The 26709-nt window shown below is 52.2% G+C and overlaps 1 protein-coding gene and 1 long non-coding RNA gene across 7 annotated transcripts in view; one reads left to right on the top strand and one right to left on the bottom strand.

The window, feature by feature from the left end:
* Positions 1-263: 263 nt before the first annotated feature.
* On the bottom strand, positions 264-8893 carry LOC130835813 (uncharacterized). Its single transcript, XR_009049045.1, has 3 exons — positions 8575-8893; positions 5247-5376; positions 264-2725 (listed from the first exon to the last, which is right to left on the bottom strand). It is a non-coding gene; the product is annotated as an uncharacterized LOC130835813 (long non-coding RNA).
* Positions 8894-9046: 153 nt separating this feature from the next.
* SLC2A1 (solute carrier family 2 member 1) overlaps positions 9047-26709 on the top strand; it is a 29692-nt gene continuing 12029 nt past the window's right edge. Inside the window, exons 1-3 of one of the 6 annotated variants that reach the window (XM_057707603.1) lie at positions 9145-9283; positions 20095-20298; positions 21335-21430. In XM_057707603.1, coding sequence (XP_057563586.1) covers positions 20269-20298; positions 21335-21430 — 126 coding nt within the window. In that variant the 5' untranslated portion in view covers positions 9145-9283; positions 20095-20268. Of the gene's footprint in view, positions 9284-11659; positions 11783-20094; positions 20299-21334; positions 21431-26709 lie in introns of those variants that run through there. The other 5 variants (XM_057707641.1, XM_057707620.1, XM_057707636.1 and 2 more) reach the window with 5 other exon arrangements.

The raw sequence follows: 26709 nt of genomic DNA, 5'->3' as shown, positions 1-26709 counted from the left end.
CCTAGATTTCAGAACGCGTGCAGACCGTTAGAGTAGAAGCACCTGCATCCGAGCACCCAGCCCGTTGCGCAAACTTTGAAGGCAGAGCCTTGGGTGACCCTAAAGACTGAACCTTTACCACTGGCCTGTCACTGTGCAGCTTTCACAGGCAGCGTCATGTCCTAGATGCTGTATAAATATTTATTGAATAAGTGAATAAATGTCTTAGTTAACACACACTGCAGCCCTGTGTGGTAAGAGTGATCATTTTATTATTACCCAACTGACACTCATTCATTAGAGAAAAATCAGAAAAATGCAGGTATTACAAAAGAAGAAATGAAAAATTACCCCTAATTCTACTACCTCTAATTTCAATTAACATTTAGCACCTATGTATGGAAATTCAATTATATTACATATGCATATTTACTTTTTAAAAATGTGATAAACATACTATTTTGTAACCTATTTTTTCCATTCAAAAATATCTTGACTTTCTTTCCATGTTAATAAACATACATATCTGTTCCACATTTTTAACGGATGCATGTGTTTGCCTGTGTGACTCCCTGGTGGACTCCCTTCCTCCGCCCCACCCTCACACAGACGTGAGCCCCGCCAGCCTTGTTTGTTCTCTGTGACCCCACTGCCTAACCACAGCCAATAGGACCCAGGACGAACATCTCACCCATACTGGGCCGATCCGCTTCTCTCGTCTAGAAACTTGGAATCAAGACCAGGAGAGAGTCAAGTCAGCCTTGAAGTGGTCCCAGGTAAATTCTGGCATTGTGCAGTGGTTACAGTCTACCATGTGGAACAGAACGTGCAGTCTACCATCCAAGTTCCAAGCTTAGTCAGCATCTGACTGCACCCTGCCACTGTTTGCGGGATGCCCCTGTAGCCTTTAATAAAGTCTCCTTTATTGGCTGAAATTGGTTTAAATATATTGACACTGGCAACCAGAAAATTCCTAGGAATCATTACTCTAAGGAAATAAGAGAGATGGGACTCTCAGCCACAATGCCAGGCCTCTGGGAACCAATAAAAAGAACACCTAAGATAGAAGACTAGTGCCCCAGCACCTTCCATAAGCCACTTTCCAATACTGGGTACACAGGCTGGAATGCCAGCTGCTTGAGGGGAGGGCTCCAGAGCCCAGCTGGTCAGGGCCCTCCCTCGATGCCATGGCCCCCACCTTCCAGCCAGCAGCAAACATCTGTTGGGCACCTGCCACATGCAGGACACTGTGCAAGAGGCATGGATGCACACAATGTTTAAAGTTCCATATGTGACTTTAGGCAAGTCACATCCACCTCTCTAGGCCTCAGTCTTCTCACCTGGAAATGGGTTGACAAGCACAATTCTAATGTCTTTCCAGCTCTCACACCTACAAACCTAAGCCAGGGTCCCGGTCCCAACATTCCAGGAAGAGGGCATATATAACAAGCCCTAGAAGGAGCACTGGACTTTCCAAACACCTCCCTACACACTGTCTCCTGAGCCTGGCAACAGCTCTGCAAGGCTGGCCTCATTAGGCCAATCTCAGGGATGTGGCAGTGAGAGGGGCAGAAAGGTTACGCAACCTGCCTGAGGGTACAGAGGAAGAACTGAAACTTAAATCCAAGTCTGAGCCAACTGCCCACTGGGAGAAGGACCTAATAACCCTTGGCCTCTGTCATCACAGTTTTGTTGTCATTGTCATCATCACAGTTTTAAGGATGAGGGAAGTTTACATGGGGTACCTAGAGTAGTCAAATCCATTCTACTTTCTTTCAGTGACAAGAAGTAGAATGGTGGTTGCCAGGGGCTGGGGAGAGGGGGAGTGGAGAGTTATTGCTTGATGGGTAAGGACTTCCAGTTTGGAAAGATGAAAAAGTTCCAGAAATGGATGGTGGTGATGGATGCACAAACGTGAATGTACTTAATGCCACTGATCTACTATACACTTAAAAATGGTTAAAATGGTAAATTTCATGGTATGTATATTTTATCACATTTTTTTAACTGAGGAAACTGAAGTCTAGCAGGATAAAGGTCTAGCACTTATTATGACAAGGCTTCTCAACCCAGAGCTAGAAGGGCCTTGGATGTCACCTGTTGCAATCTCTTCATTAAGAAACCGAAGAGACTGAGGCTCAGAAAGGGACAGTGACTTGCCTGAAGTCACCCAGCAAACCTGTAATGACCCAGAGTGGAGTTGAACCACTGCCCTCTGAATCCAGGAATATTAGCCTCCAGACAGCCCACAGTGCTTTCCCTTTCTTAAGAGCTAAACTGTCATGGGTTTGGGGCATTGATTCCAAGCCTCAGTAAAGAAGGGAGGGCTTCTCCAGGCTTTCAAGTTCTCACTTTCCATTTTCTAAAATGTGAGTCATCTCCAGTATAATTCGGTGAGTCAGCCGGCTCCTCCGTGATGAATGTACATGTGACTGCCAGGTGGCATCCAGGTGGGGCTGGGGGTGGGGGAAGTGGGCACAGCCGGATGCTGACTGGGCCGTGGCCGCTCACTCAGGAGGTGAGCTCTGTGCTTTCTTTTGGCTCCAAATTGCTGCATGGTGGTATCTGGAGGTTAAGAGGTCCAGGTCTCACACCTTCCATTTGCTACCCAATTCCTCCTTTGGTGTGACCTCAAATAAGTGGCGTTAACCTTGGCGTGCCTCAGTCTCCTCACCTGTGCAATGGGCACATGAATAAACCTGGTCTTGAACTCCACACAGGGTGTGGGAAGCACCCAAGGAATGACCTGTGAGAAGGTGTTTTGCACAGTTAAAAAGTTGCACCAGCATAAACAGCATTGTTATTTCACTTCTTGGGAGAAATAAAGTTCTAAGAACAAAACAGAGCCCGACCAGGCTATTTATTTGCTTTCCCATTCGTTCTCAGGGTCTCTGAGAGCCTCTGGTCTCCTTGCTCTTCCCCAGGGCACCAACTTAATGGAAGCCATACTGTGGGCTAGGCCCAGGGAGAGGCCACTGAACCCTCCCCAGAGCCCCACAAGGTCCAGATTACTCTGAGCCCCATTTTACAGAGAGAAAAGTGAGGCTCACAAAGAAGCAACTCATCAAAGATGGTACCACCAGGAGGGTGGAGCTGGGCTCTGAAGCCAGACTTGCAAACTATTCCAGCACTCATCCTCCCTGTGGGCTCAAGGAGGAAAGCTCCTGGGGTCCGCATCAGGTCCCCTCCTTCCAACTTCAGAGACCTCCAGAAAACAATACACGGAAATCAAAGGAGGTAGATCCCCAACACCCTGAAGTAAATCAGGCTTTGAGAATGTGAAACACTGGAAAGAATAATAATAGTTACCATTTTTCAAGTATTTATTATATGCCAGTCACCTGATGGTCATTTTCTCACTTCATATCCTCACTAAATCTTTGAGGTAAGCACTGATATTATTCCCATTTTACAGCTGGGGAAACTGAGACTCAGAAAGGCTGAGTAATAAGCCCAAAGACACACAGCTGGCAGATCTGCCTCCCCAACCCGTGCTCCACCCACTGCACATCACTGCCGGCCTCCTCATTCATTTGTTCTTTGCTTCATTCATTTACTAAACATTTAAGCCTCCTCCCTGTGCTAAGTAACTAGCTGGTCAGAGGGAAGACAGGGATGCCTGAGCCCCTCCCCCAAGGAGGTCATTATCAGGGGAAAGATATGGCTCAAATAATTGTAATTTCAGCATAAGAGCCAGGCCCCAGTGCACCACTGGTGCTGGTGCTGGGTCAGGTGCCTGAGCAGATGGTGCAGGTCAGAGTTTTTGTTTGTTTATTTTTTTTTAATTGAGGTGCTAGAACTCATACCTACCACCTCTGTGATCTTGGGCAAATCACTTCACTTTCCTGAATCTCAGTTTTCTCTTTTAGAAAACGGAGAGAAAAAGACTCATCTCACTGAGGTCTTGTGGGGATTAAATTAACTGGAAGAATATTGTATTTATTCATTCAACAAATATGTACCACATCCCACTGTGTGGCAGGTACCATTTTGGGTGCTGGGGATGTTAGGAGAAGCAGACAGCAGTCATTCTCTTGGAACCACGGAAAGATTTTTTTTTTTTAATAAAAAAAATTTTAAGTGAAGCATAACATGCATACAGAGAAGTGTAAAAATTGGAATTGTCCAGCCCGATGAGTTTTCACAAACCGAACACATGCACGTAACCAGCACTCTGATTACAAAACCTCACCGGCAGGGTCAGGACTAGGACATGGCAAATGAGACACTTCCCTCCTAAGTAAAATTTAAGGGAGTACCAAAAAGCTTAGCCATCAAGATAAATAATGTTTTAATGCAATATTTTTTAAAAATCAAAACTAATGCAAAAAAAAAACCCATGATGACAAAATATCAAAATTTTAGGTAAAGACAGGATTAGTAACAAACCCGCGTTGAGTCACATTAAAGCTCAGGGCAGAAGGGAAGTATCAGTAGTGTTGATTCTGCCTCATCTGCCTCAGCCCAGTCTCAGCCCTGATTACCCGCCCACCTCATGGTCACTCATCCCTCCAAGGGTAACTATTACCCAGACATCTAATCCCATAAATAAGTTTTGCCTGTTTTTGAACTTTGCATACAGGAAATCACACTCATTTGCATATGGATTTTTCCATGCAACATTATGTCTGTGAGCTGTAGCGATGTTGCGCGCCAAGGATAGATGCTTAAACAACGGTGTCTGAGAGAGACCGGCGAGGTGGCAGGAGGGAGGATGAATGAGCAGAGCTAGCACAGGACCAGTGGGATGGAGAGAAGGGGATGGAGTCCAGTGCTATATTGGAAAGGCAGAGTCCACAGCATTGACTGGATATTGGGGGTGAGGGAGAGAGAAGAGTCAAGGAAGATGCCAGATCTCTGGCTTGGGCTATTTGGTGCATAGAGGAACCGTCTCTGGAGTGGGGGCCAGGAGGGATGGGAGAGGATTATGAGTGTAGACTTAAACATGGTGAAGGCCAGGTACCTGCGGGGCAGTCGGAAGACTGTCCTAGAGGCAGCTGGACAAACAAGCCTGACGCGGGAGAGGGTGGGGGAAGGAAGTGTTCCCTCGACATCCCCCAGCATCGGAGAGCAGGTGGTGGCCCTGATGAGAGCCTGTGCCGGGGAGGGCCGGGGAGGAGCACGTGAAAGGATAAAGAAGGGAAGCTGAAGAGTTCTCTGAGCGCAGGTGGTGTGAACAGGTGCGCAAATCAGAATGAAAATATTAAACACACAGAACTGTCCTGCCTGGCGCATCAGGCCTTCCAAGAGTTCAACATCGTGTTTACCTGGGAGGATCGGGGTTGCAGAACATCCCGCGGATCAGGGGCTCTCCCGTACCAGCCCCTGGCAGCCCCATTTGCATCAGCGGCAGCTGACTCAGCAAATCCTTTTCGCCTGGCTGCCAAGGACGCTTGCCTTTAAAGCCAAAAAAAGAAAAAAGAAAAAAAAAAAAAAACGGGCAGCTCTTACTCACTCCAGACTGGGTTGCTGCTACGACCGCCCCCGTACAGCGCGCCCTGCGCGGCTGCAGAGCCGGAGCGTGCGAGCGTGAGCGCAGGCACGCAGCAGGCCGCCGGCATCCGCTTGGCCACCTGGCACCGCCCCGCCAGTCGCCCGGAGCTCTTTTCCTCCGACTGGCTAGGGCTAGAACTGCTTGCAATCCAAAAGTCCGAGTTCCTTCCTGGGCTAAAGGCAGCCTCCAGGGAACAAAGCTGCCAGTGTAAGAGCAGCTTGGGGAGGGGCACGTGGTCCTTCCAAGCGGAGTCCTAGGGCTCCACAGCCTCCTCACACTCTCCTTTAAAGCCTCGGGGTAGGGAAGACTTGAAAGGAGGCTGAGACGTCCTCCGGTCCTTCCCTGCTCAAAAACCCTCCATGGCTCCCCCCGACCCCGCCCACTGAATAAAGCCCTAACTCCTATACCTGACATTTGACCCCGCCTCTTCAGCTTCTCCCACTCAAATTCCCCCTACGTTCATCTCCTCTTGCGCCCAATCCCCTGCACTCCCGTCACAGGGACTACTTAGTCTGGCTGTCTCTGGCTTAGGGTGCACCTACGTAAGCCCGCTCTGGGCATTTGCTGTCTCTCCCCAGGCATCCCAATCTTCCAGACTCACTTCCTTAGGCTTTCTCTGGTGTTCCCTGCCTGGTTGTAGTTAAATCTAGTTGCCCAGGACTCAGCCATCCAAAAACTAAACTAGCCCACCTGCGAATCTAATATCTGATCAGTGCCGATAGCTTCTGATGAGCCTACCTCTATACAGTACCCCCTAGGGATCATAAAGCTTTTACACAAAGAACATCTAGAAACGGAATTTCAAGCGGATAATGGGTGTCTATTGGGGCAGGTATAGTGGGCTAGGGTGAAGGTAAAGCTGTTTTTCTAGCCACTCTCCTCTGTCTTCAAGTCCCACCCTGACCATAGGAAGGGGGTTTAATTGAATTTCTGACATCATGAATTAGTATTGTTTATTTGGATAAACTTTTATACACAATCCATTTTATACACAATCCTGGCCAACTCAGGTGGGGATTGTTACACCCATTTTACACACATTTTACAGATGTGGGTCTTGAGGCTCAAAAAAGGGAAGGGATTTGCTCAGTGCTGTTTGACAAGTAATTAGCAGAGCTGGAACTCAGAAGTTCAAATCCAGGCCTCCACCATCAGTCTCTGAGTTTGGTCTAGAGATTCTTTCTCCCCATCAGCAGTTACTCTCTGCCTGTCTACTGTCTTTGCACATGTTCTTCCCCTTGCCGAGAATGGCCTTCCCACTGACCCACCTGGTGAATTCATATTCAGCCTTCTAAACCCTGCTCAGCTTGCCCTCTCCCCTTCCTGAAGCTCTCTCTACTCCCTCTCCTTCCTTTGTGGTACAAATTCTGCTCCCATACATATTCTTAACCATGCACATCCAACTTGGTATTGTTGCTGTGCATCTCCCCTCTTCATCTTCTCCAGTATGGGGGCTCCATAAGGCTAGCAACAGGCTTGCCTGCCTCTGTTCCTGGGGAAGTAGCCAGCACAGGGCTGGCCTGGAGAAGGAAAGGGAGGCCGATGGTGAATGTGCCCTATGAGCTGGGTGGGGCATACCCACAGCTGGGAAGAGGCACACACAGTAGACTGGATGTGCTCAGAAACAGGGAGCGATGGAGAGACTTTGAGCAGGGAGGTGGTAAAACCCAAAAGGTACTTAAGGGAACACTGGTGTTGGCAGGAAACAGGCAGACTAGCTGTTCATTCATTCCTGCCTTCCTCCTTCACTGCTTCACCTCTGTGTCTCAGTTAGAGAAGCCACCCTCAAGGTGCTCAGTTTCGGGGGAGACAGAAAGGACAGCAGCACACTAAGAAACACCAAAGGGTAAAGGAGAAACCAATTCCTTCTTAGAGGCCTCAGGGACACTTCCTGGAAGGGGCCCCATTCCAGGGGTGCTTTGTGCCGTCAGAAGCATTTTGGCTTGGTGAGGTGGTGATGGAGGGAATCAGGCAGAGGAAACAATCTGAGCAAAGGTACAGATGTAGGAAGTGCTGGTGTGAGGGGTGAGGCTGAGCCTGTAAATTGGTGCCCTGAGGGCCTTGCTAGCCCTGGACCTTGCTGCCTCTATGGCAACGTGGGATGTGGGACATACGAACAGGAAAGTGAAGGTCAGCACTAGAGGACATGAGGCCAGAGGCGCTGGAGGTCCTGCAGACAGCAGGAAGGGAAGGAGGATGAGGTGGTGCAGAAGGTGAAATCAACAGGACTTGGGGGCCTCTGGCACCAGATAGAGAGAAAGGTGGCCCCAAGATTTCCAGGCTGAGCAGGTAGGAGAAATAGGAGCCATGGGTAGGGGTGTGCCCAGAAGGGGCTTGCCTTCCCTTCCAGGGCTTCTTGCTCAGCCAGGGTGCCCCCTCCCACTGCCAGCACTGGACCTACAGCTCAGACAGAGGACTCCAGGGGTCATGTGGCAAGCTCAGGCACCTCCTTCCCAACAGAAAGTAGCCCCTCCCCAGGCCCTTCCATAGGGAAAGGGACCCTCAGCCTAACCTCAAGATTTTGTCCAGACCTTTGGACGGGGGGTCTTTCCTTTCACTGTGTCTCAAGTAAGACACAGGTCTAGAAGAAGAAATGAGGTGAAATCAGATAAAATAAGGTGAAATAATACCCCTACCACTAAAGAGGGACTGATCGGGAGCCAGCATGTGTTAAGTACTTCAGGAGCTTATCTGGACATTGTATCTCTCATGATAGCACATGAAGTTGGTGGTCATGCTCATTCCGTTTTACCCAGAAGAAAGCTGAGCCTCATAGGCCAGCACGTTGCCTAGGATCACTTGAGGGCTGGTCTACAGTGGAGCTGGTTCAAACCCAAGTTCTCCTATGTTCTTATCATTCATATTTTTCACACTTACCTTTCACCATGGTCACATGGACTGTCAGAAGTAGAGAAAGGCTTCACAGAGGAGGTGATATTAAAGTCCAAAGAAAAGGTGGGCATAGATTTCCAGGCAGAGGGCCCAGCCTGTGCTAAAGCAAAGCTTGGCTTACAAACAGGAATGTGGGGGTGGAGAGGGGAAGGGAGAAAATCGCGGAGCGAGACCTCCCGCAGTCTAGCAAATACTTAAATACCACTTACCACGTAACAGACGCTGTTCTAAACATTTTACAAATATTAACTCACTTAATCTTCATAACAAACCTATGAGGTGGTATTATCATTACAGTTAGTTTCCCAAAGTTATCCAGTGGCAGAGCGAGAACTGCAGTCTTCTCTCTCAAGCGCTACCCTGCGCCGCTCCTAGTTTGTCTCACAACCAGTACGAGCTCCTCCATTTTGCTACAGGCCGCTGAGGCTCAGAGAGGTGCGCACACTTGCTGAGGGTCACACAGCGAGCGAACTCCCGGCACCCACAGAGCAGGGGAGACTGGCAGCTACAGCGAGTGGGGACAGCCGGGCGCCCTCCGGCCCCCCCTCCCCCGGCCCCCTCCCCGCGGAGCCCCTCCCCGGACGTACCCCAGTCCCCGCCCCCAGGCTCTGCCCACCCCTCTGGCCCCCCCCCCCCGCCGCCGCGCCAGCCAATGGCTGGGGTCCTATAAACGTGACCGTCCCGGCGCTCAGAGGTAACCCGGGCGAGCGTTCAGATCGTGGGCCGCAGGTCCCAGGAACTAGCTCGCTAGGGAACGGGAGGCCAAGCGACCAGAGTCGGAGTCAGAGTCGCAGCCGGAGTCTCGGGACCCGAGCCGGAGCCGGAGCCGCAGAGCGCAGCCCGCCTGCCCGTCGCCGCCCGCGAACCCGGCGCTGCCAGAGCCTCCGGCGCAGCGCGGCCATGGAGCCCAGCAGCAAGGTGAGTCGCGCGCCCGCGGGCCCTCCCCGCCCGGAACAAAGGCGCGGACCCCCGGCCATCCCTCCGCCGGCCTGGGCCTCTCCGGGCCTCCCCGGCGGCCCGGGCGTGCTGTGCGCCTGGAGCCGGCGGCGTGCCTCTCTGAGCCTCTCTCTGCGCGGGCCTGGAGCGCAGCGCCCTGCCGGGGCTGGGGACGCGAGCGGAGATGGGCTCGGGATCTGGAGGGCGCGAGGGCGCCGCGTGCGTAGTTGGCTCCCGCACAGAGTAGCTGGCTTCCTTCCGGGGGCGCCGCGCCGTCCACGCGGCCCGGCGGGACCCGGGGACCCAGGGCCAGGGCGCGGCACGTCGCTCACGATCTCCCCGGCAGCGGCCCCGCGCCGACTGCTCCCGGGGCGGGGGAGGGGGCCCGAGCGCGGCGCCCATTGGCTGAGCCGGCCGAGCCCCCGGCCGGGCCCCGGCCCCGGCGCGCGGAGGAGGAGCGACCCGCCCCGGCTCGGCAGGCTGGGAACCTACGTTCCCATTTCCCCCGCGCCACACTGGGCGCGTGGCCGGGCGCTGGGCGTTTTCTGAGGCCTCGCGCAGTCCCCGCGCCGGTCCTCCGGGGTTTCGAGGCGGAGGGCACTCTCTTAAGGCCCGGGCTCCAGGGTTGAGGGGAAAAGCCCGCCTCCGAGGCCCTTCTTTCCGCGTAGCGCAGGCCCCAGAGGTTTTGCCAAGTCCCGGGGAGATGTGCTCCGAGGTGGCACGTTTCCCTGCTCGGGCGGAGCTGGCGAGGGCCGGCAGGAGAGAGCAGCCCCGGGGCCGCCGCCGCGATCACGGGGCGGGGGTTGGGGCCCGAGGGCCCAGAAGGGGCCCCGAGCTGGAGTGGAGTGGGAGTGGCGCGCGCCAGGGAGCTGAGGGACTCGGGACTCTGAATAGATGAGGACTTCCCCCCCACCCCACCCCCGCCCCGGGAGCAAACAACTGCCTCGATACGATCTCTTTTTTTTTTTGTCTGTAAACGGTCATGTCCTAGAGGGGATCTTTGTGACTTTTCCAGCACGGTTCCTTTCCAACAACATTTATTGGGCCCCACCTTGTGTGTAGGGCACTGTTTCTCTTCTCCCTTCCCTCTTCCCCCTTCTATAGAATATTTTCAAGTGACTTTTTTCTTTGAAATTCGGTAGGGAAGGCACGAGAATGTCCGTGTTTTCACCTGACTTGGGGGGTTAGCACTGAACTCTGCATTGCCCCTCCTATGGGCTGTGGAGGTGTCCGGGGGAACTGAGCAAGGTCTTGGCTGGGCAGAGAGGTGCGTGACAGTGACACCAGGCTGGACCCTCAGTGGGAAAAGGCTCCTTTATGCCTGATGAATCCAGACAACTTGCTTCGCTGCCCCGCACTGGCCTGAAGGGAGACGATGAACCCAGAGCCCATTTCCTGACAGTCGTAGGTGAGCCATTATGCTGGGATATAACAAAATAAAAATAAAATGAAGAGCTATTTTAGCTAGTGGTAAGAACTTGCCACTGCAAAGTTTAAATACTTGCTGTGTTAGCTTGGCGCTCTGGCAGGTCCCTTAACCTCTCTGGACCTCAGTTTCACTGTCTGTAAGAGAAGGATAACTTTTTTTCATTCCTTCAAGGGTAAGAAATGGCTGTTCAGCATGTGATGCAGGACCTGGGTGTTAATTTGTTGAGTGGATAAGTGAATATTCTGAATGGAGACGGAAAAGTGGAGGAGAAAGTCAACCGTCACATATAATTCACTAGGCTCTGGGCTTAAATGCTTTTCAGTGTCACTGACCTTCCATATAATAGCTCTGCTGGAGGGGCCTGGAGCTCAGAGAAGGGAAGTAACTTTCCGGAAGTCACACAGCTAGTAAGTGGCTGAGCTGGATTTGAACCCAGGCCAATCAGAAAGGGCTTTCAGTCTACACTGTCCCTTTTCACCATAGCCTTTCTTGAATTTTGAGCTGAGGGGAGAGAGTTTGCCTAACTTCACAGGTGCCCGCCCACATGCCAGCCAGTTCTAAAGCTGCAGCAGAAAGGTGTTTTTCATGCAATATCCTCCAAGCTTTTGATTGCTGGCTCCATCAATAAATAATTTTGGAGCACCTCCTTCCCAGTGGTTTATCTGTATTTATAAATTCATGTATGTGCACTGTTATAATAATACATTATATGCCTACATAACGTAGAAATTTCAAAAGACAAATACAGATAATGGGTAAAGTAAAAAATTTTTATTTTTTATTTTTGCTGAACTTTCTATGAATCATCCTGTATACATTCTAGAAAAAAGCCCTTCCCTTTGGAGCTGCTGATTCGATCAGCAAGCCCAGCCCTTTTGTGCAGGAGGTTAAACTGAAGCCTGGAGAGGTTACATCACTTGCCCAAGGTCTTAAAAGCAGGTGTGTCTAGTTGTGAAGTTCTTTCTGCTGTGTTCCTCCTCACCTCCTCGGAACTGGGAATTGACTCAGCTGACTTCCCTGCCTTCTGTCGTGCTCCTCTGTGACTCCTTGTGGTGAGTTTAACTGAGTAGGAAGTGGCGAGGAGACAGGTTGAAGGCCCTCCTGTCCCAGTCAGGGATTCGCTCACGATCCCTCCTGGGCAGCAGACACGGGTCAGCCCCGTTTCCGGATGTCTCGCCCAGCCCTTTGTGAAGAACTCCCACCTAGTCCCTCCTGGCACCCCAGTCTTGCCCCAGGACCTCTGCCGACTCCACCCTCCAGACAAAGGAGAAATAGAAATCCACGGGGTTCCTTAGCCCTTCAGTGGTTCGAAGAGTGTAGGCTTTTGAAGTCCTGCATTTGTGGTTTTGAATTCCAGCTTAGTTCAGTTGCCGCATCTGCAGAATGATGTCATTTTCATCATTAGACTGTCTGTAAGAATTCAGAAATAAATGTCTGTCTGTCCCCATGGATGCTCCATAAATATCCCTTCCTTCTCTGTACTCCCATGATGCATTGCACTTACCTGGGCCCCAGCTGACTGGTTACCTGGGTTGCAGCCTCTGCCCAGAAGTCTGGCATCTGGCCACATGAGGTTTTGGGAAGTCGCAGGATGCCCGGGTTGTATCACTTGGTGGGGTAAATCACTAAAGTTCCTGCTGGCTAGTTCTTCTCCAGTAGGAGTTTGTCAGGAAGCTGGTTTGCAGAGTAGCACATGGGTGAGAGTGCCCGGCCCAGAGATGGGTCAACGGATGTCGGTGCCCTGCCTCCCCTGCGAGGGTGATAACAAGTCACGATGAAATCACAGTCCAATGGAAAATGACTTTTCCAAGGTCACATACTAGCCTCCCACCACAAAACACACTGCCAGCCTTTCTAGGATGGCATAAGAGGATAAAGGGAAGTCCCTAGCAGGAAGGGACCTTCCAGTGCATGGCCCAGCCCTCCGTTTGACAAATGGGAAACTGAAAAGGAAAGAGCCTTAGCCAAGATAAGACTGTTACAAAAAATTTGAGATGTTCTTCAGTATTCTTCAGTATTTTTTTTTTAACGCTTTTTTCTCCACACCACTGTCCTCTGTGCCACCCTCCACTCACCCCCAATGAGTAGGAATTCCCAGACTCCAGGACTTTCCAAGCTCTTTCTGGGTGCAGTCTAAAAGATGGATTAGATATAATTTGACAACTGAAAGCCTTCTGTGAATGGAAACGAAACACATACCCATGAAACTATGACCTTGGGGAAGTGGCTTTCCTCGGAGCCTTGGTTTTCTTTCCTGTAAAATGGAGGCTCCCCCCCACACGGTGGTTGTGGTGAGACTGACCCAGTGCCCTAAATCAGGTGGGCGGCTATTTTAAATCGAAGGACCTTTTGCACATCTAGTTTGGGTGTACAGACATTGTAAACATCTCTGTGACGATCCTTGTCCCATGCTGAGCCATTCCAGGACCAACCCTACCTGGCCGGGAGCTGCGTCAACCTCAAATCCCCTGGTAATCAGCTTGTGACTTCAAGGAGCTCAGCTTTACCCAGTGCCTCCTGGTCACAGGATGTCAGGGCCTAGAGCTCTGCTCCAGCTCCAAGGGTACAGGCATCCAGTTCTCTCCTCCTCTCACCCTAGCTGGCAGAGCTAGGGAGGCCTGGGACAAAGGGGAAGTGTGCAGCATTGGCTTGGGACCTGCAACCCCACCCCTCCCCCACCTCACTCCTGGGCAGAGAGGTGACAAAGCCACTCAGTTTGGTAACCAGTGTCCAGGATGGTGGAGGCCGAGAAGGCTCCTTGTTGGACTTACGGGCTCAGAGAGGCTGTGTCTAGGCTTGGCTACCAAAACAAACCTCCAATTGTTACCAGCCTCCTCCGTGGGAGGGGTGGAGTGGAGCCTAAGGCTCCAGCCTCCAGGCTAGGGAGGCAGTAGCTAATGCATGAACATTGGGGCTTTGCAGTCTTGGAGTAGGGCTCCCAGACCTTGAACTCGGGCAGCGGAATGAGGGCAGTGTTCACCCTTCCTAAGACCTCAGCACCACCACCTTGCTCTCTTTTGCCTCTCCAGGGCCTTGACACCCTGGAAGGGGAGAGAACTATTGCCAGACCCCAGCTCATAAAGTGTTTGGCTACTGAGGCCTCTGCTGGACAGGACATCTGCCCAAAGTGCCCAGCCCAGAGCTCACCCCCACTATCTTGGCACTGGGGACTGAGGAGGAAAGGGCTCCACCAGAAACAGCTCTACCATTTGACCTCAGGCCAGCCTCACCTCCTGTTGGAGCTTATTTCCTCAACTGTAACAAATAATACCTACCTCTCTAGGTCAGGTTGCGGGGTTATTTTTTTATTTATTTATTGGCTGTGTTGGGTCTTTGTTGCCGCACATGGGCTTTCTCTAGTTGTGGCGAGCAGGGACTGCTCTTCATTGTGGTGGCTTCTCTTGTTGCAGAGCATGGGCTCCAGGTGCACGGGCTTCAGTAGTTGCAGCACATGGGCTCAATAGTTGTGGCTCACGGGCTCTAGAGCTCAGGCTCAGTAGTTGTGGTGCACGGCCTTAGTTGCTCCGTGGCGTGTGGGATCTTCCTGGGGCAGGCATGGAACTGTGTCCCCTGCGTTAGCGGGTGGATTCTTAACCACTGCGCCACCTAGGAAGCCCCTGCAGGTTTTTTTTTTAATTACAGAAATAGTGGAGCCAACTATAGAGAAGCATACAAAGTAAAAGAATAAACATCTTTTCCCAGTTGTAATGGTTTGGTGTTTACCCTCACAGACCTCTTTTTGCGCATGTGTATGTGTGTGCCTATAAATGGAATTTAGTGTAATTGGATCACACTTTCTACATAGTTCTGTGCAGCCCATCCTGTTCACCTACCAATACTTGCAGTGTTTCTCTCAGCACATATAAGGAAGTGCCATTATACAAGTTCATTATCTCCTCCTTCCTTACACAAAATGTTCATTCTATACGTTATTTAGTACTTTGCTTTTTTTTTTTGAATTTATTTTTTTTTTATTGGCTGTGTTGGGTCTTTTTTGCTGTGCGCGGGCTCTCTTTAGTTGTGGTGAGTGGGGGCTACTCTTTGTTGTGGTGCACAGGCTCTTCATTGCCGTAGCTTCTCTTGTTGTGGAGCATGGGCTCTAGGCACGTGGGCTTCAGTAGTTGCAGCACATGGGCTCAGTAGTTGTGGTCACGGGCTCTAAAGCACAGGCTCAATAGTTGTGGCGCACGGGCTTAGTTGCTCTGCAGCATGTGGGATCTTCCTGGAGCAGGGATTGAACCCTTGTGCCCTGCATTGGCAGGCGGATTCTTAACCACTGCGCCACCTAGGAAGCCATAGTACTTTGCTTTTTTCACAGGCACTCTTTTCATATCAAGTACATACAGATGTGTTGCATTCTTTCCAACAGCTGCATAGAATTCCATTACAAATTGTCCCACTGTGATTGTCCCCATTGCTTTCTTTCTTCATACCACTTACCATCTGATGTATTTTAGGTATTTATTTTCTAAAATAATTTAGTTGCCAGCCCCCAACTAAAATATCAAGTTCTGTGGAGCAGGATTCAGTTTAGGTTATTGCTGAATCCCCATTGACTAGAATAGTGTTGGGAGCATATATTCAGGTATTGTCTTTCCTTAGTAATATTCCTGAGAATAATTTCTTATTCTTAGGAAACCTCTCTTATGGAGAATAGGAGGTGTTTGGGGAAGGGGATTCTTCAAGGTCACACAAGTGGGGGGAGCTGGGACTTAAACTTGTCTGCTGAGAGTGGTGGGGACCTTTACATAGTCCCATGGTCTTATCAAATTAATTTTATCATAGTCAAATTGGTGCCCACCTCCCCACTGAATGGGTACCTCTCTGGGGTGTCAGCTTCTCCGGATACCCAGGTGCTGCCTCAGGGAGTCAGTTGTTTGCATTAACACCTTTTTGGAAGATGATTTGGTTTTGCCTGAAAGGCTTTGAAAAGGCCTGTGCAGCTTGTATGTTGGGTTTGCACACAGCAATTCAGAGCACCTGGGGTTTAAAGCAGAGATTAGCACATTTTTTCTGTAATGGGCCAAAAGTAAGTAATTATCGTGGGCTCTGTGGGCCACGTGGTCTGCTGTTGTAGCACAAAGGCGGCCATCAACAATATACTCTTCACAAACAAGCATGGCTGTATTCCAATCAGATGTTATTAATGGTAACTGAAATTTTAGGGGTTTTTTGTTTTTTTTTTGTTTTTTGTTTTGGCCATGCTACAAGGCTTGCAGGATCTTAGTTCCCCCACCAGGGATTGAACCCCAGCCCCACGGCAGAGAAAGCACTGAGCTCTAACGACTAGACCTCCAGGGAACTCCTCTGAAATTTGAATTTGATACTGTTTTCACGTATCACAAAATATTAGTCTTTTTTTTTCCTCCCCCAACCACTTAAAAATGTAAAACCCATTCTTAGCTGGCAGACTGGATTTGGCCATGGGCCATAGTTGACCAACCTGAACTTAGAGCAAAATCTACCCAAGTGGCCAAGAGGTTTCTCAGCTTGGGCCTGGGCTGTCCTGGCTCAAACTGGGCAAGGTCCAGCGAGTTGCTGGAATGGAATCTGACCTACATAGGAAGGAAGTACCAGGTAGAAACCTAGTTTCCTTCGGGGACCAGTACCCGGAAGCAGGGGGAGGACACGAGCAGGAAGGGTTTGGCAGCAGAGACCCCTCAGCTTGGAGCTTCGCAGCAGCCGAAGGCCTTCTGGTTATCGGCCTTTTCCCGCGAAGTGGGAGCAATCTCCCCCAGAGGCTGGTGGTGGTGGTTAAATCAGGTTGTGGAAGCAGCCCCTGGCACGCTGCCTAGGGCCTGGCCGCTGCAGCTGGCACTGATAAAAAGGGGCAACTCCTTCCTCTCCTCTCTGCTTTAAAGATTGTTGAGCACCTTTTGCCTCCAGGGCCACCGCAGGGTGCAGGGGAGCTCAGCAGTGCAGAAGTCCTGACATCACTGGAGGGCTTGAAGAAAATGGCTTTGCGAGGAGTAAATGCCTGAGGTCACCTGAAGGTGAGGCTTATCAGGGTTATCACTCTTCTTCTTGAAAAGACCTGGCAGGCTGGAAGAGTTCAGAGGGTAAAACGCCTGTCCAGGAATGCAAAGAACTCAAGTCCCAGAACAGGCTTTTGTTTGCAGAGTATCCCTAACCCTACCCTCTGACCTTAGGCTCCCCATCTATCACATGAGGGTATTACAGCAATTCTGCAATTCCTTGGGCTTCTTTCTTTATTGCCCAGAATTTTGTTCACATGAAATCTTAGAAAGGAAACGTACACAAAATAAATAAAAAGGGCTGGCATGGATCCCATAAACCCCTGCCCCACTGTCCTTAGAACTGGGAGCCATGCAGTTACAAGGTCCTTGTCCCATGCTCCAGTGCACCCAGGGCCACGCGGGAGCTGTGGGAGGAGGAAAGGATGCGAGCGCCATCTGGCTCCTCCCGGCTCTGGGACCCTCCTCCCATGGGGAGTGACCTGCCTCTGAATGGCGTGGCCACATGCCCTCTCTCCACCAGTACTGACCGGGAGAGCCCAGGGCTGGAGTGTGTGCCAGGGAAAGGCCTGGCCTACGGGCGCAGGTCAGAAGGCCACGCGTGGTGCTCAGCAAGTTACGTGACCTGGCTAGGCCACCAGGCATCCCTGTGTGGGAGGAGAGGTCCCGAAGCCAACACCTCATCAGTGAGGTGTTGGGAAAGCTTTCAGTGGGCCTCAGGACCCCCAGAATTGGGATGGGGTGGCAAGGGGTTAGGGCATAAGATCCTCCTCTTTGCAGGTCCCTGAGCCCAGGCACTGGCTGAACTAAGGCCTGGGGCACCCCTAGGGGAATCAGGATTTGAACTCAGGTCAGAGATCTTTCCTCTACAGCCCTGTGAGTTGGGGTGGGCTGCCAAAGAGTTACTTTTAGGCTGTTTCCAGCTCTCAGAGCTGATGTTCCAGTACTCATCAGGGGTTTGCTACATGGCTGAGTCCCAATCTGTTAGGATGAACACTGTTCTGGGAGAACAGATACACACAGAGCCAATTTTTGCTCAAAAAGCTAATTCCAGAAGTGACGGGTTCTCTTGGTACAAATGTTCAGCCTTGTGCCCTACCCTGGGACTCTAGGTCCCACTCTTAAGGAGTTTTCAGTGTGGTGGGTGCACAGCAGATGGGTATTCTCAGCTGCTTGCAGCAGAAGCTGGGGACTGTAGAGGAACAGCAAGGGCACAGTCCTGGAACAGCATGGAATGTTCTAGAAGGTAGCCCCATCCCCAGGGGTGGTGATGGGCACCCAGAGGTCCCAGATTCTGGGACCTCCATTGCTCCTCTGCCCCTATAAAAGGCTTCCACAAGAAAGCCGTGAGCTGTGGGGCCTGTACCCCTTCTCTAAGGCATCACCAACTAGTCCATCAGCTTGACACCTAAATGAATACATGTTGAATGAACAGACTTCATCACCACTTTTCAGTTCCAGCCGTGGGGCTGCTGGGGGCGAATGGTGCTGTGGGGACATCCCATCCCTCCCTGATTCAGCAAACACCTGTCACGTGAACCCTGCTGGCTCAATGATGGGCGCTGATGCAGAACTTGACAGCAAGTCTTTAGGGAAGACACCCTCATCCCCATTTCCTATGTGAAAAAACTGAGACCCAGAGTGAGGGCCACCACGTATCCCAACTCCAAGGTGAAGGGAAGCAGCTTGCTGCCTTTCAGCCTGAGTCTCCTGATTCCAAGTCCTGGAGTGATCACAGTGGGTGCAGTGGGGGCGAGAGGTGGGTGTGGCTTGCCTACCCAGGAGCAGCGGCCACGCTCCTCCCCTGCATCCAGCATCCAGCCACACCCAGCACCCCTGTTAAATCTGGCCGTGCTGGGCCCCACCTTTTCCCCCCTGCACGTACTGATCTGTCTACCTGGAAGGCAGTCTTGCCACCGCTTCTCCACTTGGCAGGCTCCCTGCGTGTCCTTCACAGCCCAGCTCATGTCACCTCCCAGGAACCCACCTCTGATGGATTGTCCCAGGCAGAATTACAAGTCTGTCCCTGCACTGCTTCCACAGTGCCCTGGCTGACGCTCAGACCACACGAGCCTCCCCTTCCCAATGGACCTGATGCCTCTTCCATGGTGTCAGGACCAGGGCCCGGAGCATGAGTCCCTGAGCCTTTTAGGAGGGCCTCATGCAGCACCCTGCCTGGGTGGATATGGTAGAGTTTGACCTTGACTTGCCAAGTGGCAGACTCCAGCAGAGGGGTTTGTCCCTGGCTCCCAGCAGCGCCCACTCCCGGAGGCATAGCTGCTCAGGGGGAGCCCCAAGAGTGACTTCAGAGGCCCAGAGACCCCTGGCACACCAGAGCCAGACTGGAGATAGGGCCTCTAGTAATAGTATCGACCCCCATAGTGCCCCTGCCGCGGTGTCATTCATGCAAGGGCACGACTTTTACCAGATCCACATATCACCTGTATCATTGTTTCACTTATATTTTATTTAAATTGCTGTGTTCTAAATAATATGAAAGCACAGGGCTTGTAAAAAATATTTTAAATAGGTGATACATTCATGTGGTTCAAAATTCAAAAACGTACAAAGGGATATACAATGAAAATTCTCCCTTCGACCCTGCCTCTGCCACCCAGATCCTCAGGTACACTGTTACCTTTCCTGTGCGTTCTTTTAAGTAAGTAGATATGTATATTCTTCCCTACCTCAGCCTTCCCCCCCCCCCCGCCCACACACACAAAAGGTAGCATACAACACACTGTTCTGAAGCTTTGCTTTTTACTTCATGTAACTTGGGAAGTATGCCGAATCAATACCTAAAGAGCTTTCTTTTCTAAGTACTCCATTATATGGCTATGCCACATTTTTTTCAAATCATAGGTTTGCATTGCTAGTTTTATATTTATTCTAGTGTGTACTAGAAAAATATATATCTCATATACCATTAGTATCAGATGATGGCCAACCTCAAGGCCAACCCCAAGCTGATGCCTGGGACTCACCAGGTAGAAAGCCCCCCCGTGGGGGGTTCAACAGCCATTGTCATGCCCTCCTGTCCTTGTGACATCCTCTTAATCTCAGTGGTCACCCTAGGAGTTGGGCTTGGCTGGGGCCCACGAGAGGACGTCTGGCAGGTGCTCACCACCCACTCAGAACCGACAGTCCTGGGTCTGAAGGCTCCCTAGGGAGTTGAGACGGAGGCTCCGGGGGGTGCTGGGGTATGCTGGACAGGGCAGGCCATGACGGACAGGATTTACAGAGAGTGCAGCCTGCCAGGAGGAAAGCCCCGGCATCTAGGATGAATGTCCAGAGTCTGGCCAGAAAGGGGCCCGTGGGAAGGAAGGATCCAGTTCTCCCCTGACAAGGAATGACCTCCTGCTGGCTGAAACCTCCTTCCTCTTTCTCAGCCTCTGACGTGAGAACCTTGGCTTTTGCAATCGTTGGCCTGATGGCTTCTAGAGAACGAAAGACCATACTAGGAGTGTGTCTGATTAACAGCTAAGCCCAGTGCTCTCTGTGAGGATCCTGAAGGCAGGGCCGCTTCTGGGTTCTGGGGGGAGACCGAGGCCTATAGCAAGGCCATGGCCACGCTGAGGCTCTCCCCTCCACAGGTAGGTGCGGCTCGGGGTCTATGCCTCCACCCCTCCCCTCCAGTGCCCGCCTGGCCTGGTGCACCTGGCGAATGCCCGTCATCTCTTTGGCGTCCCTCCCCCCAGGCTCCGTTCTTTCAGTCAGTTAAGGGCCTACCTTAACTGTCATATTTCTTGGCTTCTTCATTTTAAAAGAAAAAAAGTCCTCTTCCTAGCAAGGCACCTTGCTCTCCCTGGGCTCTCCTGTCCCCTGGCCTCCTCCCTGCCTGCTGCCTTCTTGCCCGTGGCTTCCAGGAGACAGAAACCCACCAGCCTTTCTCTCCCCCAGCCCTTTGCGCATTGGAAACACCTTGACCCAGCACTCTCACTCACCTTGTGTCATGTACTTTTCCAAAGCACTTTCCTAGCTGGTATGTCATCTGTGTCCAGACAACCCTGGGAAGCTCTTCGTCTGGGGATGGTTGCCCCGAGCTTTAGCCTGGCTCTCTGCAGACCTCTGAGTTGGAACTTGTTTCTGCCTCAGTATCCGCCCTGTGAATGGAGGCAAGGATTTGCAGAGAAACAGAGTGGGGAAGGGGACTTACCTGCTGGAATTTACAGGGCAAGGAGGCAGGTGGGCTGGAATTAGAAGCCAGCATCTTCGGCTCCAAATCCAGGGCACTTCCCCCCATCTATGCTGTTCCTCCCACATAATTTGGCCCCCCCTTGCCCAGGCTCCTGGGCCTCCCCATCAGAGAGTCTGGAGCCACCTCAACCCCAGGCCTGGCTTCACCAGGGGAATGAGACCTCAGATACCAAGCCCTGGCTACAGAGAGGAAGACCCTAATTCCCCCTCCCTCCCCAGGAGTGAGTCTGGCCAGCCCAGTGTCTAGAAGTTGGCAGGGCTGGTCTGGGCACCTGAGGTCAGGAAGTGGCCAGGTTTCTTCGGAGAAGGGCTGGTGTGGTGCCAGGAGTCAGGCAAGGTATCTGAACAAGGGAACTTGCCAGCCCAGGCCCTGCCCTCTAGTAACCTGGGCCCAACATGCCTATAACTGTGGGGTTTTTTTTTTCTCTACAGAAGCTGACGGGCCGCCTCATGCTGGCTGTGGGAGGGGCAGTGCTCGGCTCCCTGCAGTTTGGCTACAACACTGGAGTCATCAATGCCCCCCAGAAGGTGAGTGCTGTGCTGTCCTTGGCTTCTCAGCATCAGCAGCAGTGCAAACCCCCTCCCCTCCTCCCCCACCCCGCCAGGCCACGCTCACCCTGCCTCTTGGATGTTGGAGTCATTTATATCAACTCATTGTCGGCCTCATCAGCCAATATTCTGGCCCTGAACTGGTTAGAGACTCTTAGCTTAGGCCTTGGAATCTTGAGGCCCACATAGTCACGGGATCTTTATAGGTCATCTCAACCAACCTCCCACCCAACACAGACATATGTAAAAATTGAAGCCGTGCTTGGTGTCGTGATGCTGCATTCATGTGGCCTCTGGGCTACAGAGGGCTTCTGTGGTGCTTTTCTCACCTGCTGTTCACACCTCGCTCTAAGGCAGGCAGGTAGCCATGCCCACTCCTACGCGGCAGGTGCAGGGAATGGCCAGAACCTGCCCAGCACCACCAGCTAGTCAGGGTTGGAGCCGGTGTGCAACACCCGTCTGCCTTGGCGCCCTCCCCACCAGGTGGTCCTGGAGCCCGTGCTCTCACCCATCTACACGCAGCACACTCCTTTGTAAGGGAGCCTGTTCTAGACTGAAACTGCCCGTCTCCTCGGAGGCCCCGGGCCAGGCAAAGCAAACATGGAGCCTTGACCTAGGGAACCGGGGGGTGCAGGTGTGTGCTTACTCTCTTCTCCCGGCAACGCACCCGAGATCTGTCCTCACTTGTTCACCTGCGCATCAGGACTGGGAGGGACCCCGGAGAGTGCCTGCAGCGTAGCCAGCCCACTGCTTTAGGGAGAGGCGAGGAGGAAGGGGCAGGAGAGGAGGCCGTAACGAGTCCCTCCTCTATCCAGGCCTGTTGTGTACGTGCATAAGGTCGGGCAGTGATTTGCATTTTCTAGACCCGAAAACCAAGGCCCCGGGCAGATGAAATGACCAATGGGCCCAAGGTCACATAGCTCGGGGATGGTGGAGTCAGAAGCCAAACTCTCTTGTTTACACAACCTCAGGTTATCTTTGTGACCAACCACCTTGTCAGTTTAAAAGTCTGTAAATTCCTGAGCAGGACAAAATGAGAGTGGACAGTCCTGTCAGGGCCACATTCATGATCCAGGCGGGTGAGGCCAGAAAGTGAGTGTGGGGCCTTTTTGGGAGAGCTGGGCAGTGACCCGAGAGTCAGAGCTGGGCCTCCTCCAAATAGGCGGAGAGTGGCTGTGGGGGCCACGCCCGATGCTGGGGAGCAGGTCACCAGGAAGGTCAGAACTGCTGAGTCATATTCAGCTGCAGCAGAGGTGATGGGGCTTTTCCAAGCGTGTTGGAAATGGCGACTGTGGGCCCATACTTGGAAGAGTCCCAAGCCCTGCTTTTGCTAAGTGCTCTGAGCAGATCAAGGTGTGTGCCTCGGAGCTGGCTCCCTTTGGGAATCCTTACAGATGCAAAGTCTGTACAGTCTTAGAAGGAGGTTGAGTTCTCCACTGGATTGCACACCAGGGTCCCCTGACACTTGCAGAGTCTGACCTCATTGGTCTGGGACGCTGCCTGGGCATTAAATTTGTAAAGCTCTCCGACTTTGTGATTCTGATGTGCAGTCAGAGCTGAGAAGTACTGGGTTAAGTGATCACACTTAGTCAGGAGTGATCACTTGCCTGTGATCACATAGTGAGTTACACGTAGTGACAGAACTAGGACTCTGAGAACAGGATAGAGGTGTTCTCCAGAAACAGAACAGGGTTGTGGTAAGCAGGGGCCCACAAAGGTGGGAATAAAATGCCCAGAGGAGAGAAAGCCTGTGTGTCACTAGGGTGAATGGGAGGAGGGAGAAGGATGGGAGGCCGATGAGGAGGTAAGCCAGAAACTGAGCACAAAGGGCCCTTGTGGTCAGTAGTTTCATCTGCAGAATCTCCATCTACCAGCAGGGCATGGCACAGTGAGAGTGGGCATATGGGCCCCAACACGTAGGCCGAGCTGGGGACTATGGACTTCAGAAGGAGGACAATAGGGCCCCATTGAAGAGGGCAGATAGGATCACATTTGCATTTTAGGGAAATGATTCAGGCGTCTGGTGCAGTAGGATGGGTCTGAGAATGTGAGACTAGAGACAGGGAAATAGTGAGAAGGCTGCTATTGTAATAAGGGTAGAAAAATAAACACTGAGTAGGAAGAATAGGCAGGAGCTGGTCATCAGTTCAGCCCGAGGATGAGAGAGTAGGGTTTAAAACTGGCTTCTAGGTTTCTGGCTTGGGTGATGTGGGGTCTGGAGGAAGAGCAGGTAGGTGCCGTGGGATACGCAGGAACTGAGGTTTAGTGACCCAGCGGACAATCACTGGACACGGGGGTCTGTTTCTCTGGAGGGCAGTCAGCCAGAGAAAACCGATAGGTTGGTCACTAGTATCCAATAGTGGTAGAGAAGGATCTCACAGAGAGACTGGAGTAAAAATGGAAGTAAAAGTCAAGTTCCGGAGAGCACCCCCACGGATAGAAGATCCTGGGCAGGAGGAGGAGAGCCGGCACCTCTAAGCTGGGAGACAAGACCCTCCCGAGGCAGAGGGAGAATGGAAGAGCCTGAGGAGGAGGGTCTACGGCCGTGTCCTTAGCCCCCAGTGCGGTGCCCATCCGTAAGAACAGGCACTCAGGTCTTCCCTGGTGGCACAGGGGTTAAGAATCCGCCTGCCAATGAAAGGGACACAGGTTCGATCCCTGGCCCGGGAAGATCCCACATGCCGCGGAGCAACTAAGCCTGTGCACCACAACTATTGAGCCTGTGCTCTAGAGCCCACAAGCCACAGCTGTTGAGCCCACGTTTCGCAACTACTGAAGCTCGCATGCCTAGAGCCTGTGCTCTGCAACAAGAGAAACCGTCGCAATGAGAAGCTGGCGCACTGCAATGAAGAATAGCCCCCACTGTCCGCAACTACAGAAAGCCCGTGCACAGCAACGAAGACCCACTGCAGCCAATAACTAAAAAATAAATAAATAAATTTAAAGAATATATTTTAAAAAAAAAAGAACAGGCACTTGGATGTGGACGGAATGAAGGGATGCTGTCCGGTGCTCCGGAGGCTGACCTGGGCAGATCAGCCCCATATGCCGAATGCAAAATACCCTCCGGTGACCCTGTGGTGGCAAAGGCTGACCCACTGGAGTCCTGTGTGTAGAAACCTCCCTGCAGTGGGTTGAACAGGGAGAAGGGAGATGGGGGAGAGCAGAGACAGCCTTTCCAAGGGACTTGGTAGAAAAGGAAGAAGGAGGGGTGGTTGTCAGAGGGGTGTCTGGCTAGACTTTTTTTTTTTAATACGAAGACCTTGTTTTGAAATGGGTTGAAAGGCATCGGCAGAGGAGGAGAGGGTGAAGGTAAGGAAGGGGGGTGGTCCTTCAGGAGGCAGGTGGTGGTGGAGCAGAGGCAGAGGGGTTGCATTTGGCCGGAAAGGACTAAGACACTTCTGAGGGTGCAGATGTGGACACACCCAGAGTGACGTTCTCCAACTTTTCCCTGCCTCCTATCTAATCAGAAACAGGCGAAAGGTGAGAATTACAGTGGAAGATGGGTGGGGCAGCAGGCAGGGGTTCTGGAAGGCTAATGGGCAGCACAGACGGCCCAGGTGTAAACATTTATAGGAGCATTTGTGGGCACCTGTCCAAAGGTCACTTGGGCAGCCGGCCTTTGAGGATCAAGGTAAGAGATACGTGGCATTTCCGGGGGCACGTGCTCAGGCACTCCGCCTTTTACTCTTGCACTTTAACAAACACTTCTCATAAGCCTGGCCACAGTTTTTCCAACCAGGAACAAACGTGATAAATTTAACATGTAAAGAGGGGAGAGGATAAAACTAGAGTAAACGATGAAAGCGGGGCTCAGAGCTGACGGCCGTGCCTCGGGAGGCACCGAAGCCACTGTCCAGGGGTGGCCCAGTGATGCCGCCAACACGTTGATTCCACAGGGACTATGCCTGGCACTGTCCTAGATGGTGGGGAGGCATAGCGCTGCGAACACAGCAGGCTCATGCTGGCCCTCAAGGAGCTGCCTGACACGTGGTCAGAGCCTGGCCCTGGCCCTGCCCTGCAAATATTCAACCAACCAGAGGGCAGGGGTGGGGTGGGGAGGGGATACCCCTTGGGAAAAGCCAGAGTATTGCTAATGGAGGGCTTCTCGGTGCTATGGGCACAAAGAGACAGGAATGACTAATGCTGCGGATAGTGCTGACGGGAGAGATAGGAAGGGCTTGGAGAAGGAGTTGGCAGCCGTGCTAGACCTTGAAGCGCAAATCGGCCCCAGGGGAAAGGAGGGGCAGGTATCCCAGGCAATGGGAACGGCTTGTGCAGAGATACGTTGGCATGAAGTGTCCAACGGATGGGGAATTGCTAACGGCCCGCACCGACTAGGCCAAGCCCTCTTGTTTGTCTAGAAGCACTTCCCTTAGGAAACTGCTGTGCTGGCCAGGTTGGCCTGCTCGCCAGGAGAGACCTTGCCCCACTAGAGGTGAGGATGCCAGTACTGCTGGTAATTACCAGAAGCCTGGTCTTCTCCATAAAACAGGCCCCAAAGGGCTTCCTCCTGGAAGTGGTTAATTAATCATAACATTATCTTAAATGTTTACAGAGCTCCTTCTCTTAAATTATCCCCTCAGAGCAGCCCCCCAGGTGGGTGGGGCCGAGGTTATCTTCCCCCTTGTAAAAGAGGCATAAGGCTGGGTGAGGTCACCTGGTGAGTGAGACCTGAGCTATAGCTGGATGCCAGCCCTCACGCCTGACAATGACATCCCTGCCAGGCCTCCTGTCTCTTCTGGGGAGGAGGGGAGCCCAGCCACACAGAAAGCAGGTAAATGAGCAAGGGCATCCTGACCACCATACTGGGGGGAGAGAACTGCCTCTCCCCTCCCCAAATGTCTGAGCTGCCAACAGAGATGACTAAAGGCCATTGAGGAACCATGAGTTCCTGGCCAAGGGACAGTGTCAGGCATGTCTGAGGCATCCTCAGAAACCAGACCGTTTGGGCTAGAAGGGGCCTGATAGTCCGTTGGCTCAACGTTCCTTGTTTGCCAAAGGAGGAACTTGGTCTGGAGAGCAGGCGAGGTCTGCCCAGGACGAGCCGCTTGGTGAGTGAGAGTACTGGAGGCAAGACGGGCTTCCCAGCCCAGGCTCCAGGCAGCATCTCCTTATCTCTGCCTAGGTCCAAAGAGCTCTGGGCCCCCTCTCCCATAGCCCACCTCCGCTTATATAGACTCTCACGGCTTACAGCTCACTTACCACGCACCAGGCATTGTTCCAAATGCATTAGAAATAGTAATTCAGTTGTTCCG

Source organism: Hippopotamus amphibius, chromosome 1 (assembly GCF_030028045.1).
Source record: "Hippopotamus amphibius kiboko isolate mHipAmp2 chromosome 1, mHipAmp2.hap2, whole genome shotgun sequence".
Classification (NCBI taxonomy): domain Eukaryota; kingdom Metazoa; phylum Chordata; class Mammalia; order Artiodactyla; family Hippopotamidae; genus Hippopotamus; species Hippopotamus amphibius.
The sequence above is the reverse complement of the archived record's forward strand: the minus strand, read 5'-3'. Positions and strand labels throughout refer to the sequence as shown.